General features: G+C 39.5%; 1 protein-coding gene across 1 annotated transcript in view; it reads left to right on the plus strand.

The window, feature by feature from the left end:
• The window catches only part of GPR50 (G protein-coupled receptor 50), a 287,483-nt gene extending 272,790 nt beyond the window's left edge, over positions 1–14,693 (plus strand). The window contains exon 2 of the mRNA XM_073599289.1: positions 11,453–14,693. Within this exon, the coding sequence (XP_073455390.1) occupies positions 11,453–12,318 (866 nt within the window). The 3' untranslated portion in view covers positions 12,319–14,693. The remainder of the gene's footprint in view (positions 1–11,452) is intronic.
• The last annotated feature ends 264 nt before the right edge of the window (positions 14,694–14,957 follow it).

The following is a 14,957-nucleotide window of genomic DNA, read 5'->3' on the forward strand; positions in this document are numbered from 1 at the left end:
GTGTAAGGTACCACCTCAGGGCTATTTTTTGAGAGAGTTCCCAGTAGTTTACACATTTAAAAGCTTTGTATATTGCCTTAAATGCATATTGCCATTGAGAGGTTGTGCAGGTTTTAGCTAAATCTGCTTCCCATTTTTGGTAAGGGGGTGATTTGATGAAGGTAAGTTAATGCTGGAAATTATTCTAAAAAAGGGATATGCTCTTAGAGGGCGAGGGTGTCATTGTATAGAATTGCCATACCGTGTCTTAGAGGTATATATAATAGGTCTCTAGGGATCTCAGGAAATGGGAGATTTTTTTAATGCAGCAAAAGATTTGAGGTTAATATTATTATATAGATCAGCAATCCAGGTAATACCTTTGATATGCCAGTCCAGGAGTGCAATATTTGTAATAACATATGCCAGGGTATTAATAGGTATGGGGGCATCATTTTTTTTTTTAGAGGGTAGGAGTGTTAGTTTGTAAAGATCTCTCCAAGCTATTTATAATGCTTGTATAGTGGGTGGGAAATTAACCTGTCAGGTTTTTATTGCTATATTGCTATATGTGCCCCCATTAGAAGGATTCATCCTATCTATTTGTCCTGTTTTCTGTTATACAGTAAGTGGGAGTGAAAGAAAATCCCACATTTTAGGTTGTTGCCAGAACAGGAATTGAGGGGAAATCTTCTATGATCATTAGTACTAGTGACCCCAGTGAATTTTCTCTAGCGTCTTGTTATTGCTAAGGGACAAGAAATGAAGAGAAATTTGCACAAAGGGACACAGATGGCAAGAAAAACACTTGCAGTGGTTATAACCTTCCTGTACTCTATCCAAATGAAAAAAAAAGTTTTGTTTTTAATTCTACTTTAAGTAATCACATTGCTAGACAGGAACTGCTCATACTTTATGTTAGCTACCCCTTACAATTTGAGCTCTTTTTTATTTTCACTTGCCTGCTATATCTGTTCTGTAAGACAGAAGCATTCAGTAGTGTCTGAAAATGAGAATGAATATTTAACCCTTACATTTTGAATGTCAGTGGGAATACTGCAATGTGAATTTGACCCTTAATGACCTTAACAGATATCTTAGATGGGAGACAATGCTATTTTGCACCCTGTTTATATTATAACTAAAGTAACTTTAGTGTTTACAGGTTTTTTTTATTATTACTAAAGAGTTTGTTATAATCTAGATTTAAAGAGGAGGTCCTCCCACCCCTGTAAAAATTAAAAGCCAGCAGCTACACATGCTGCAGCTGCTGCCTTTTAATAATAGGACACTTAACCTGTCCTGGAGTCCAGCTATGTTGGCACCGCAGCTGGTGTTTCCATCAGCTGTCAGGTGCTGCCATTGCGGGTAAGGGAACCAACAGTGTAGCATTACGGCTTCACGCTGGGTCCCTACTGCACATGTGTGAGGCACCGCTGTGCTCTCCTACTGGCCCTGCGGCAGGGGAAGGAGGAGGGGAGAGGAGGGAGCTGAGCTGTGACGTAAATTGCTGCGGCCCAGACTCCCAGAAGTGGGGACAGGATACCCGTCAAAGACCGGTATCCGCTTCCCCCTGAAAAGTGCCAAATGTGGCACGAGAGAGGAGGGAGACAAATGAGCGGAAGTTCCACTTTTGGGTGGAACTTGGCTTTGAAGAAGAGGTATAATCCTCGCCACATAAAGTGATATTTATTTTTTAGTACATTTTCATTTATAAATGTAATGGACTGATTGATGCTCATTGCATTTTTCAAATTCTGCGGTAAATTTCATTTAGAAAGGTATGGATTAATTAATGCTTATGCATTTTTATTTCATATTTTTATGTAAGATTTTATTAAAGTATTTGTTGATTGATGGTGATTACATTTTTTGTATCTATGAGAAAGATGCCCCTATTTTATGCAAACATCTAATATTTGTTTATTTATTTAATGAAGCATATTCAACTGTATTAAAGGAGATCTATGGTCACAGCATACACTTTTAGTTTTATAATACCAGCATTATAATAGCAATAAAAGCAACATTTATATTTGACAATTCAATATAAGCACATTTGAAAAATCTTTGTTGTGATCCCTGTCTGTCTGCTGGCCATCAATTTCTGCAACTGCCTGGATTTCCTGCATGCTTTGCAGCTTCTGCTGTTTCCTGTACTGACTCCACCTTCTGAAATTCCTCCTCTTAGCACCTCTGTAGTTCAGAATGCAGGCACTGTGGAATGTGTGACACAGCGGTGCTTACTTACGGAATAGTGAATATGTGTCACAGAGTTCCAGGAAATAATCTTCACAAAGTAAGTTTGAAAACTTAAAGATTGTTCAGAGTAATGGGAGTAGTCTAGAAATAATTGAAATGCACTGTGAAAATGAATACAAATGAATACATGATTTCAATTTTTGACCATAGATGGACTTAGTTACCACACCCCCTTAAACACTAATCTGATATTAGATTATATTGATAGCCAGCCATAAATAATCAAACGACCCTGTTATTATATAAAATACATGGTATAATATTATTTAAGAGTCTGTATGTTCGGTCCATCATTTTTGCAGTAGTGCAGTGATACTTATGAAAGAATATTTTCACCTGGTGATCCTGCCAGTAACGCACCTCCTGTTGTAGAGTGAAAATGCATACTCATGGTACTGTATTATTGGGGGAGCAGTATTATCACCCTAAGCTGATCGATTCTGATTTGGGCTAAAAAAAGAGTCTTATCGGTTCTGCCAAGGTTACCTCTGTGAAGTTCAGAACACCTCCCTCTATGTTATAAAGATGAATAAGGGCAAGACATGGATATGTGGGCCGCACCTTACCCTCCCTGAATACCACAAAAGCTAATATCTATTTAAATAATGACACATAACAAATTGTTGGTAAAAAATTGGCAGCGGCACATTTATTGGTGTATTCAGTTAAATAAATAATAATAACATCATCTTAATAATTTTATGAATTCATACAATTCTCAACTTTTCAAACAATAAACTTAACACAGCTCAGTCTTACAGGACTCGAGCATACAGAATATTTAATAGCCAAAGTCCCCACACACCGGGTTTGAAATTTCAAGCCCGGCCTACCCCACAACCACGGCCAATTAATTGCTGCTTTGCAACCCTACGTTAAATATATCTACTCCTATATCAGACAGATGGACGCCATCTGATCTATATAACCCCGCAAAATTGCCTTCTAAATCTCTATGTCTGTAGGAAAAACCTCAATGCCTAAATGGTAGGTATGTGTTCATAGATCTTACTGAACAAATATCCACATCTCCACAGTAGAATAGAGAGCTCCAAATACCCTTGCCTGTCCTATCTGTCTTTGAAACAGGGATAAACAATCGTATCCCTGTCTCAGAGACCATAACATGCTGTTTTAGTAGACCAGGAACAGATTTTTTTTTGTTGGTAATAATTCCGTTATTCAAAGGGCGCCAAAGAAAGCTAAACCAAAAGCAGTGTTAAAAAGCACAACCTCGAACTCTGAAGAACATATCAAGGGAGTAGTTATATACAACTTTTTAAGTTGTAATGGAATCAAAATAGGTCTCCTATCGTCCGGGAAGAATGACTATCCTTATATCCTTTAAGAGCCTGCTGGATAGAAAAGAATGCTGTACATGGAGGTTAGTTTCTTAACTTAAAAATGATACCCCCCCCCCCAGGATTTTGGTAATGTGACTATAAAATAGCTCTGACTGCAATAAAGTGCATAGGAACATTTGAATATCTGTTTTAGAATGAGGATCAAATTGTATGTTCTTTAGTTCTTTAGCAAAGTTGGTCCACTTGTGCCATGCAGCTGAATATTCAGCTAATTTACTTATCGCAACAAAATGTCTGATTGAATTCGCTAGAACTGCTAAATTAGGCTCAACAGATGTTCTGGACACGCGTGACCTTCCTTGTACGCATTAGGCAAAAGTTGACGGAATATGCATACCTGAAATCGAGACAAGGCATCTGCAATTTGATTCTCCTTCCCTAGAACATGTCTGGCTTTTAGCCAAATGTTAAATCTTAAGTAAAGAATTACTAGGTATCTAAACAGTTTTACCCCAAATATGGATTTAGCTGACAAGCAATTCACAGCATATATAACCCCTTTATTATCAGAATTATTAATCAGGATCCTTTTTGTCTGAAACCATGAATCAGACTGAGACAGAAGTGCAGTTAAATCACACTTGTTTAATAAAAATAAAAAAAAGGTAAACAGAGTAAACGTAGTTAAAACATAGCCAGAGTTCAGGAACCAGAATGGATAGTCAGATAAGCCAAAATGTCAGGGAGACAGAGAACAGCGTAGTAGAACAGCAAGCAGGATCTGGAGCCAGAAGGAATGTCAGCCAAGCAAGTCTTTAACAGGAACACAGGAGATTGTCTCTAGAGATGTAACCAAGGCGAAGGCAGAGATCATCTGGACTGGATGTCTTAAATACGCAGGACTGACGAGCAGGATATCATCAACAGGTTAGTCACTGTGGAAAGATAGGAGCTGGCAATTAGCCAACAGCTGAGCGGCCAGCTCAGAGAAGGAAGGGCTGAGCCCAGCCCTGACAATACCCTCTTCTCAATGACCCCCCCCCTCGGAGGACCACCAGGCTTGAGGGGAAAACGTCTATGGAAATCACGGAGGAGGACATGGGGCATGTACGTCCGAGGATGAGACCCAAGAGCATTCCTCCGGACCATACCCTTTCCAATGCACCAGGTACTGTATGCACCCACGGAACCTACGGGAGTTTAACAATGGACTGTACTTCATACTCCTCGTGGTTTTCAACCTGTACAGGGTGAGGATGAGGCACCGAGGTGAGGTGGTAAAGCGGGTGCAGACCAAAGGTTTTAATAAGGAGACATGAAATACATTTGAGATACACATATTAGAAGGAAGGTCTAATGCGCAAGCATGTGGAAAGGCCCAATAAACCGAGGTGCGAACTTCAGAGAGGGAACACGGAGTCGGAGGTTGCGACATGACAGCCAGACCCTGTCCCCAACCTGGTAGGAAGGTGCAGGCAGGCGTCTACGGTCAGCATGGAGTCTGTACCTACCATTAGCATGTCGCAAAGCCTCCTGGACTTGTGCCCAAGTGGAACGAAGACCACAAAGATGCTCCTCTAATGCAGGAATACTCTGTGGAACAAATGAGTCAGGCAACATGGAAGGTTGGAAACCATAGTTCGCCATAAACGGGGACAATCGGGAAGCAGAATTCAAAGCACTATTGTGAGCGAACTCCGCCCATGGTAAGAGGTCTGACCAGTTGTTATGATGGTCAGAAATATAGCAACGTAGAAATTGCTCCAAGGACTGATTGGCTTGTTCTTTGGCCCCATTAGACTGCGGGTGATACGCAGAGGAGAAAGCAAGCTGAATTCTCAACTGTGCACAAAAGGCTCGCCACAACCGGGACACAAACTGACTAACCCTGTCCGAGACAATCACTTTGGGTAACCCATGTAAGCAAAAGATCTCCCAAGCAAAAATGGAAGCCATTTCCTTAGAAGTGGGCACTTTCTTAAGTGGAATACAATGAGACATTTGCGAGAACCGGTCAACTACCATAAGGATAACTGTGTTGTTCTGTGAGTTAGGTAACTCCACAATGAAATCCATAGACAGGTGGGTCTAGGGCCTCTCTCCATTGGGTATGGGCTGTAGGAGGCCCACTGGAAGGTGTCGTGGAGTCTTACTTTGAGCACACACGGAACAGGCAGCTACGAAGACGGTTACATCAGCATGTAGACTAGGCCACCAGAATTGTTGGGAAATGGCCCAAAAGTGTTGATTCTTCCCAGGGTGGCCAGCAGCCTTAGAAGAATGGTAAATCTGGAGCACAGTAGTGCAGAGACTCTCTGGGACAAACCAGCGGTCACAAGGTTTCTCTGGAGTACAGTTAAATCACACTTGTTTAATAATAAAAAAAAGGTAAACAGTAAACGTAGTCAAAACATAGCCAGAGTTCAGGAATCGGAATGGATAGTCAGACAAGCCAAAACGTCAGGGAGCCAGAGAACTGCATAGTAGAACAGCAAGCAGGATCAGGAGCCAGAAGGAATGTCAGCAAAGCAAGTCTTTAAAAGAAACACAGGAGAGCGTGTTTAGCGATGTGACCAAGGCGAAGGCAGAGATCATCTGGACTGGACGGCTTAAGTAGGCATGACTGACGAGCAGGATATCATCAACAGGTGAGTCACTGTGGAGAGATAGGAGCTGACAATTAGCTGACAGCTGACCGGCCAGCTCAGAGAAGGAAAGGCTGAGCCCAGCCCTGACACCTTTTACTGGCAAATTGCCCACCCCATATTTCTAGAGCTACTACTAAAGGGAATAGTTCCAATACTACTATGCTTTTGATGGCTTTAATTATCACCCATCTATCTGACCACTTACCACATCACCAGTAAGTCCTCCAAATTGCAGAGAATCCGAATGAAACTGCAGCATCTTTAAATTATTCAAGGTCTGATGAAAACACAAATTTCTCCTGAAAAAATTATTGACCTTTGTATATATCAAAGAATTTCATCCAAACTAACAGGTCCTCTTTGAGGTCAGCTGTCAATCTGATATGCGAAAAAGGAGATTTCAGGCCGGACATAGCTAAATATAGGTGACGAGAGAATATACTGCCAACAGGCATGATTCTTATCGCAAATTTTTTTTTTTTTTTTTTTACAATGCAAGAAATCATGGATTTAATTTTGTCAATGTTTGACACGGGTAACTGAAATTCAAATGCCTCACTATTTTTTATGTAAGAATTCTATAGATGAGAATGGAAGAACAGTTTTCTCACCAGCTAGTGGAATACCAAAATGCTGGGTGACTGCACTAAACAGTTGTAGCATAAAGAAACAAAGAAGGGAATGAGCCGGGCCGATGAATAAGAAGTCATCAAGGTAGTGTAATATACCTTCATAACCTGCCTCAAAAGATACTAGCCATTGAAGAAATGATGCAAATTTCTCAAAATAGGCGCAGGATATAGAACATCCCATAGGGAGGCACATATCAAAATATTAAATTATTTCTCAAATTTCCTGATCTGCTGAATAGCATCCTCAAACATGGAATAAGAGACAGGTGACATGCTAGCATCAATATCATCATTTAAAGAGGTGCCTTTTGGGAAGGATAGGTGGTATATTAGGCAAAAAGAATTTGGCTCCTACTTAGGTATGATCCCTCAGCCCTGTTTCACACTTGTGCGGTGCGAATTGAAGCTCAGGTTTCACTGGTGAGATAAAAATCTCCTGTTCAAAGGATTCATTGCATTTTTGCTCAGGATTAGAGAGCAGGGAGAGGGGGAGGGAGGAGGGGGGGAGGTGTAGTGAGGAGAAGTAGAAATTCCTTGTTCAGAACGCAATGCATCTGCGAATCAGATGCGTTCCCATAGGAGATAATAGGCTTGTAGTTCGCACCGCAATGCCCAAGAAACGCACGCGTTTTTTGTGCAATGCGCAGTGCGAATGCAACGCACATATGTGAACCAGAGGCATTCATATGAATGTATTTTAAAATGTCCTGCGAATTAGATGCGGTGTAAGCCGCATCTAATTCGCATAGGTGTGAACCCGGGCTAAAGGAAATATTCTAAAATTTACAAAAGAGGGTAGATGAATGGACCAGCTATTCTACCTTCTTTGATTTCTTTATATAATTTTTCCTTAACTATTTGTGCGTAATTAGCCACCAACTTTAAATTGTTAACCAATTCGCACCCCCCTCCCTGAAATAATGGCAAAGGGAAACCTTTGGAGAAAACTTCAATTAAAAACTTGGCTGTCTCCTGGTCTGGATATATTCCCAACCATCACTTGTTCATTTTACTGGTGTGTATGCTTTTTGTAGAGTTATCTCTCTGTGTGCCTTGAAAATTGGTATTCCTTTTGAAACACCTAAATAAAGGGTGGGGTCCTGAACAGTGTGACCAATCATGCTTGTATTTACAACCCCCCCCCCCCCCCCCCCGATTTACACTGGCTCTCATTGTAAGCAAAGCAATGTCCTCTTTTTAAATGGGGACACGGTAGATTGGGGCTGCTGCCTAGTATATCCTGTTTTCTGTGGCAATATCAGGTTAAGCCACAACCCAACATCTTTATTACCCCATTTAATGATGGATATATTGATAACTTTTGTCTAAAGGATTCATCATACTGGAACCATCCTAGTCCTCCGAAACTCTTATAGGCCTCCAGTACATGTTTCACATGTTGAAAAAGCCCACTGCAATATTTGGGGTGTTTTTCACCCAACAAACTAGCATATATAGCGAATGTCTGTAACCAGATATGGAAAGACCTCACCACTGGCCTTCTCCTATCATCCTCAGATTTTTCATCTGATTTTTTGTCAGATCTGTTGATATACTCTTTAACAGAAGGGAGTAAAGTCAAAATGTCCACAAATTGATCTTTCCAAATTTTGTCTTTTATCTGAGGATATTCTATATCCTGTGCCCAGCGGTGACATCTCACATGACAATGTTTCCTTTAAACATGCCTTAGGAACCGATGAGCTAGTCATATTATGCTCGACCGGTAATGAATTCTTAGGATTAACATTAGCCATTGGGGACAAAGACTATTACTATTGCATACATTATCCATATTAACAGTATTCCTTGTCTTATTAGACCATACATTTAGATAATAAATATTATCATTTACTGGAGTGTTAATACTATCAGTCAATCTATTTATGGATTCCATAATGTTGCTAAGTGCATGTGATAACTCACCTAGACCACCAGGTGGTGCCGGAACATTAATTTGAACTAAAGCGGCATTTGCTGCTCTCTATTGCCTCCAGTGGACTGCAACGGGATGACTTGTACATTTACACAGACTTGAGTTTCTTGCTGTGTTACTAAAGCGCTGGGCGGAGCTAGCCTATCCAAGCCTCCTACAGCTGACACCACCTCTGCCTTTCCCCTCCTCCACTTCTTCTTGTCCCCAAGGCTGGCTCTCCGCCCCATGTTAGTAGCCACCTCTTCTGGCGGCGCCGTGCTGGCTTCTTCTCACTGCGGGTTAGTGAGCAGTCATGTTGGCGGGCCGTGCTGGTGTTGTCTGTATTGTTGGGGGTTTCTTGTAGCTGGTCTTCCTCTACCCTGGGAACTTACTGGCGTGTGCTCGGCTCACTGCACCGATTGTTCTTCTATTTCTTCCCTCCACTTGTCCTCCTCTTCAGCCATGGCCAGTCACCTCCGAAGCCAGTCTTCCCTGCTGCTTTTCAGGGGGATTTTTTAGTCAGTTCGGCAGCAACCCCTAAAGTATTATAGCTCTTTTGAGGGAGCTTGTTGTCCCGACACTGACTGACTGACACTGGTGGAAAGATTCCTGTGAGGGGGCCTTATATAATAAGCCCCTTTACCAGAACATTCCAAGGAAGAGGTCACATGACATTCTGGGAAATTCCCACATGTCATGTGACCTTGTTTTTCCCATCCCAAATCCCTTTTAAATTTCTTAAAGGAACCATACCTTTTTATTATTAATTAATTTTTTTATTTTTATTAGCCAGCAGGAGGAGGCGGCCGCATGCCCATGCTGTCAGGCTCAAAGCTTTAAGCCTTCCTAGTCCATTCTGCAGTTCACAGATGAAACCTAAGCAGGGCTAATAAGACTCCTTGGAATTTCAGTGCAGCAGAAGCAATGTGTTGTCAGCTTACTATGGGACAATATACACTCACTGGATTTTTAGCAGGATCATCAGGTAGCAAATTGGGTTTAAATATATTTTAACATATAATTAAACTCTTATTTATTATTTAAATTATTAAGATCATAAAAGCTTTAAAATGTTAATTTATAGTATAAATAGTGTTAAATATTTTACATTTCCAGCATTCAATTGAATAATACCTGGTAATACTATCAGAAAACTCTCCCTGAATAATGCAACAAAGGTGAAAATGACTGCATATACAAGTACATACATAAAGAATTTGCCACATATCATTTATAACAAGTGAAGAGAAGAGGGGAAGCAGTGATTAGACCAACCTGAGTAGATGTGGCAGATGTCAGCGAGCATGTAAAGCTTCAAAGAGGGCTTAAAATGGGTTCTTTGTATAATATGAGGGGAATTTACTAAAACTGTAGCATGCTGAATCTGGTGCAGCTCTGCAGAGAAACCAATCAGCTTCTGGGTTGTATTGTCAAATCCTAACTGAACAAGTTGAAGTTAGAAGCGGATTGGCTACCATGCACACCTGCACCAGATTCGGAGTGCTCCAGTTTTTAGTAAAACTTCCTCTATGAAGGAGATTTACTAAAACTGGAGAGTGCAAAATCTGGTGTAGCTCTGCATAGAAACCAGCTTCCAGGTTTTATTATCAAAGCTTAATTGAACAAGCTGAAGTCAGAAGCTGATTGGCTACCATGCACAGCTACAGAAGATTCTGATTGCTCCAGTTTTAGTAAATCCCCCAACCCCCCCTATGTCAGTGAACCAAGGACATGAAGGTAAACAGCATTTCAATTCCATAAAACACTTCCACACTACTAAAGCTCTGTTCAAACCCATGCAGGTGAGATGGTGCTTGTGCATTTGTTTGTGCATTGCGTTTAGGGCAGCTCATTCATTTCAGCAGATTACCCTACATGTGAAAATAGCACCAAATAAGTGCTAGCACTTTTTTAAAATCATGCCACACCAAAATACATGGTACTTTGTTAGCATGCATTTTGGCTTGTGATTACGAGCATACTTTAGCAAGGTATGTTGGGGTACCAAATATAATTAATGGCACTACCACACACCTGCAAAAGGGAAGCACTTTTTTTGTGCTTTGGCTGGAGCATGCACATTATAATGAGAACCTAGCCTTACACATTACCCTCCTGATATTTGAACTTGGAATGACCTTTTAATCTGTATTCAGACTACTAATAACAGTAATACAGCAAAATATTGTGCCTAACTTTCAGAAGTCATATCTCTTAAATGTAATTCAGAGCCTTTGCTATCTGTATCCTTGCATTTTCTCTATGCTGAAGGCTTTTTATCAGCTTATGTTTCAAAGCTCCTTCTTTGGGTTCTATTGTCATCTTGTGAAGACCTGATTCAGCAGCGGTAATTGGGCACAGCATATCATATGTTGTTGAACTGTACAGCTAAAATTGTCACAAAACAATGCCAAATGAGGAAATTGTGTCTTTTTAATGCTTCGTGGTAATCTGAAACATTTATTAAAGGCATTAATTATAATTTCGACTCTGATAAGCTGAAAAATCCATTATTTTTATTGAAAATGGAAAGGACAGACTTTTTAATATGTTCAGCAGGATGAACCTGTAGCTCCACACAAAAAAAGCAAATGAAAAATATTTGATATAATTACGGTATTTCTTTTTTTTATCTTTCACGGTTCACTTATCATTTGTTATTTTTGTGATACTGTTCTTAATAATAACCATGTTTATTATTTGCATTTCCAGGCAACATCTTTGTCGTCAGTTTATCCGTTGCGGACCTTGTAGTGGCGGTTTACCCATATCCAGTAATCCTCATAGCTATTTTCCATAATGGATGGACACTGGGTAATATTCATTGCCAAATTAGTGGATTTCTTATGGGACTAAGTGTCATCGGTTCTGTCTTCAACATTACAGCCATAGCCATTAATAGATACTGCTACATCTGCCACAGCCTGCGGTATGATAAGCTTTATAACCAGAAAAGCACATTATGTTATCTCTGTTTAACTTGGATACTGACTGTTATTGCAATTGTGCCAAACTTTTTTGTTGGATCTCTACAATATGACCCAAGGATTTTCTCATGTACATTTACCCAAACAGTCAGTTCTTCTTACACAATTACAGTGGTTGTGGTGCACTTTCTTGTTCCTTTGGCCGTGGTAACGTTCTGCTACATGAGGATATGGGTTTTGGTTATTCAAGTCAAGCACAGAGTAAGACAAGGCTGCAAGCAGAAACTAACACCAACAGACCTACGAAACTTTTTGACCATGTTTGTTGTATTTGTACTTTTTGCTGTCTGCTGGGGACCTTTAAACTTTATTGGCCTAGCGGTGGCAATCAACCCTTTTCAGGTAGCTCCAAAAATTCCAAATTGGCTGTTTGTATTAAGTTACTTCATGGCCTACTTTAACAGCTGCCTCAATGCAGTCATCTATGGTCTTCTCAATCAAAACTTCCGAAAGGAGTACAAAAGAATTTTGATGTCTTTGTTGACACCAAGACTGCTATTTATTGACACATCAAAAGGTGGGACAGAAGGAGCTAAAAGCAAACCCTCTCCGGTTGTTACCAATAATAATCAGGCTGACATATGTGTGTAACAAGTTGGCAGCTATTTTGTACACGTTTTAGTTAATCAAATCATTAATCAAAATTATTTTTATCAACATTTTTCACCATGTGCCTGTTTTAATGCACTTTGTGTATATGCTAAATACAGAAATATAATCTCTGATACATATTACAGTGGTCTTAATTGAACAAAAGTAATACTGTTTTACTGGATGAATTTGACAGCTTTGGAGCTTAAAGTAGAAATCAGCCCAAAACCTATGATTCCAATATAGGTGGATGCTGGTGGACCTAATCAACTGCTTCATGTCTTGAAACCAAAATTAGTGGTGTAATTTTCTTTATTTCATAACAGAGGAAAGAGTCTCACAGTTCTTGCTGTATTATTTTTAAAGAAAAATAAATGTAAAAGATCATATAGGGATAGTGTTTGATGGTGAAATCTTTGAAAACATGTATTTGGTGTGTGTTTATAGACTACCACAGAGTACCACTACCACATAGTAGATGCTATGTGACCTTCCAAAGATCTTATTTCAACTTGTGTGTGTGTGTGTGTATATATATATGTATATATATACACACGCACACACACACACACATACACTATATAGATACTAGGGCCAATTTATACAGGAGCCAAAAAACCTACAAACATTGTGTTTGGAGTGTGGGAGGAGACCTGAGTAACCAGAGGAGACACACACAGGCTAGGGGGGAACATGCAAACTCCAGGCAGGTAGTGCCATGGTTGGGATTCAAACCACCCTAGTGCTGCTAGATGAAGTGCTTACCACTTGCTTCCCATACTTAACCACTATGCTGCCCATGTATACAGTATATATACAATCTATATATTCAAAAAGTAATGTCCAGGGAACATTAATTTAAACACTTTAAGCCCAAGCAATATCAGCACTGGTTGCTTTCGGCAAAGAGCTTCCAGCACAGAAGGCAATGCCCTACCCTTTTACTAATTGAGGCTGATTTATTAAAGATGCATAGAAATCTTTGCTCAAAAACGTGTGAATATTTACTGTACTCATTCAATCATGCAAAAAAAAAAAAAAAAAAAAAAAAAATTCTGTTCACTGTGCTTACCCATTTATGTTAACAAGCTTTTCACATAAAATTTTGTTTAGCAAATTAGCATCATTCATTTTTACTGCAACCCTCACACTAAACTTTGACCTATTCTTCCCTGTAACACTGACACTAACACATCCTTATGGATATGCAATTCTTTGTTTACATATTAAATTCTCCTGCACCAGGAACCTCTGTGCAAAAAACCAACACTTCCTACACCAAAAGATAATGACAGTTTAATCCACTGATTTACAACTAACACTCACCTCTTACTAGGTGTATATATTTAAAAAGGGTAACAATAAACAATTTGTTTAATCGCTTACCAAATGATACATGAGCACATTAAACTACCGTAATTGTACACTCCTCAGTTATATATTATTTTTTTCACTATGAACCACAAAGATGCATTGATTTCCATTTAGTTGTGAAATGACATATGACATTACTATTTTAGAAGATTCACAAAGTACATGTTTTAGATATTAGATGTTAAAGGCCTATGACAGGTTGAGATTTTTTTTTTCTGTGGCTGCTGTGCTAAGCCACCTCCACACAACATTTTATTAACCATCAGAGTTGAATGCCAGATTTGGCTGCTCTACTGGCCACACTTGTGGTTCATGCAAACTTCAATATCCATAATCCTATGCTTTAGAGGTTTGGCTCATTGGATTTCCCTGAGCCATTTGGAGATTGCTCCCTCAAATTAATAAAGGAGACATCTCTCTTTGCCCACTCTGGTGACCTCATCAGTTGTGTTTTTGTGGCGTCCTGACCCCCTGGTTTTATTTGGAGGCATTTTGGAATGGTGACAGCAGATATCCTGGGTTTTATTATGGCAGCTTTTTCTTCCTGCATACTTCTTACAGATGGGATGTTCCAACTCAGTCTTAGGCAACTCTGAAGAAGAGTCTCAAACCCCTGCCTTGAAATATGACATGTGCCCTTTTATCTGCCCTTTTGTCTATTGGCCCCCCATCTATGTGATATATTGTGAGATGTTACATTGGTATTTGTGAAGCCACAATATTATTTGTATCAATAAAAATATTTCTACTTTTTTATACTAAATTTTTCAGCCTGTGCCTGTATAATCCCACAAAAAGAAGGTTCTTTCTAGATACATATTGTTATGGGAGGATGGCACTTTCCAACATCATACCATTATGGAGTTTTTTCCTGTAATGTATGAAATAAATAGCTTATTCCTAATGGTATCCATATAGTATTTAAAAGCACCAAGACACGTTCAATCACAGTTAATCGTATTCACTTCCAAAGTTACACAGATATCTTGCTGATTACATGTTCCTCATATGTTCATCTCCTTACTTGGAGGATTACTAATCTTATAAACTAAACATTTAAGATAATTATTATGATGGTAAAATAATTTTTCAGTGTTATCCTGAAGTTTGAATGCAGCCATGTGAGAGGATACGTTTAGTACCAAGAAATGAAGCTAGTACTGTTTCATCAGAATAGTTTATAATTCCCATTTATAATTCCCATTTATAATTCCCATTCCAACAAACAACAAATTGTTATGCCCAGTGTCTTCTGTCATCTGGCT

This window comes from Aquarana catesbeiana, linkage group LG09, assembly GCF_042186555.1.
Source record: "Aquarana catesbeiana isolate 2022-GZ linkage group LG09, ASM4218655v1, whole genome shotgun sequence".
NCBI lineage: Eukaryota > Metazoa > Chordata > Amphibia > Anura > Ranidae > Aquarana > Aquarana catesbeiana.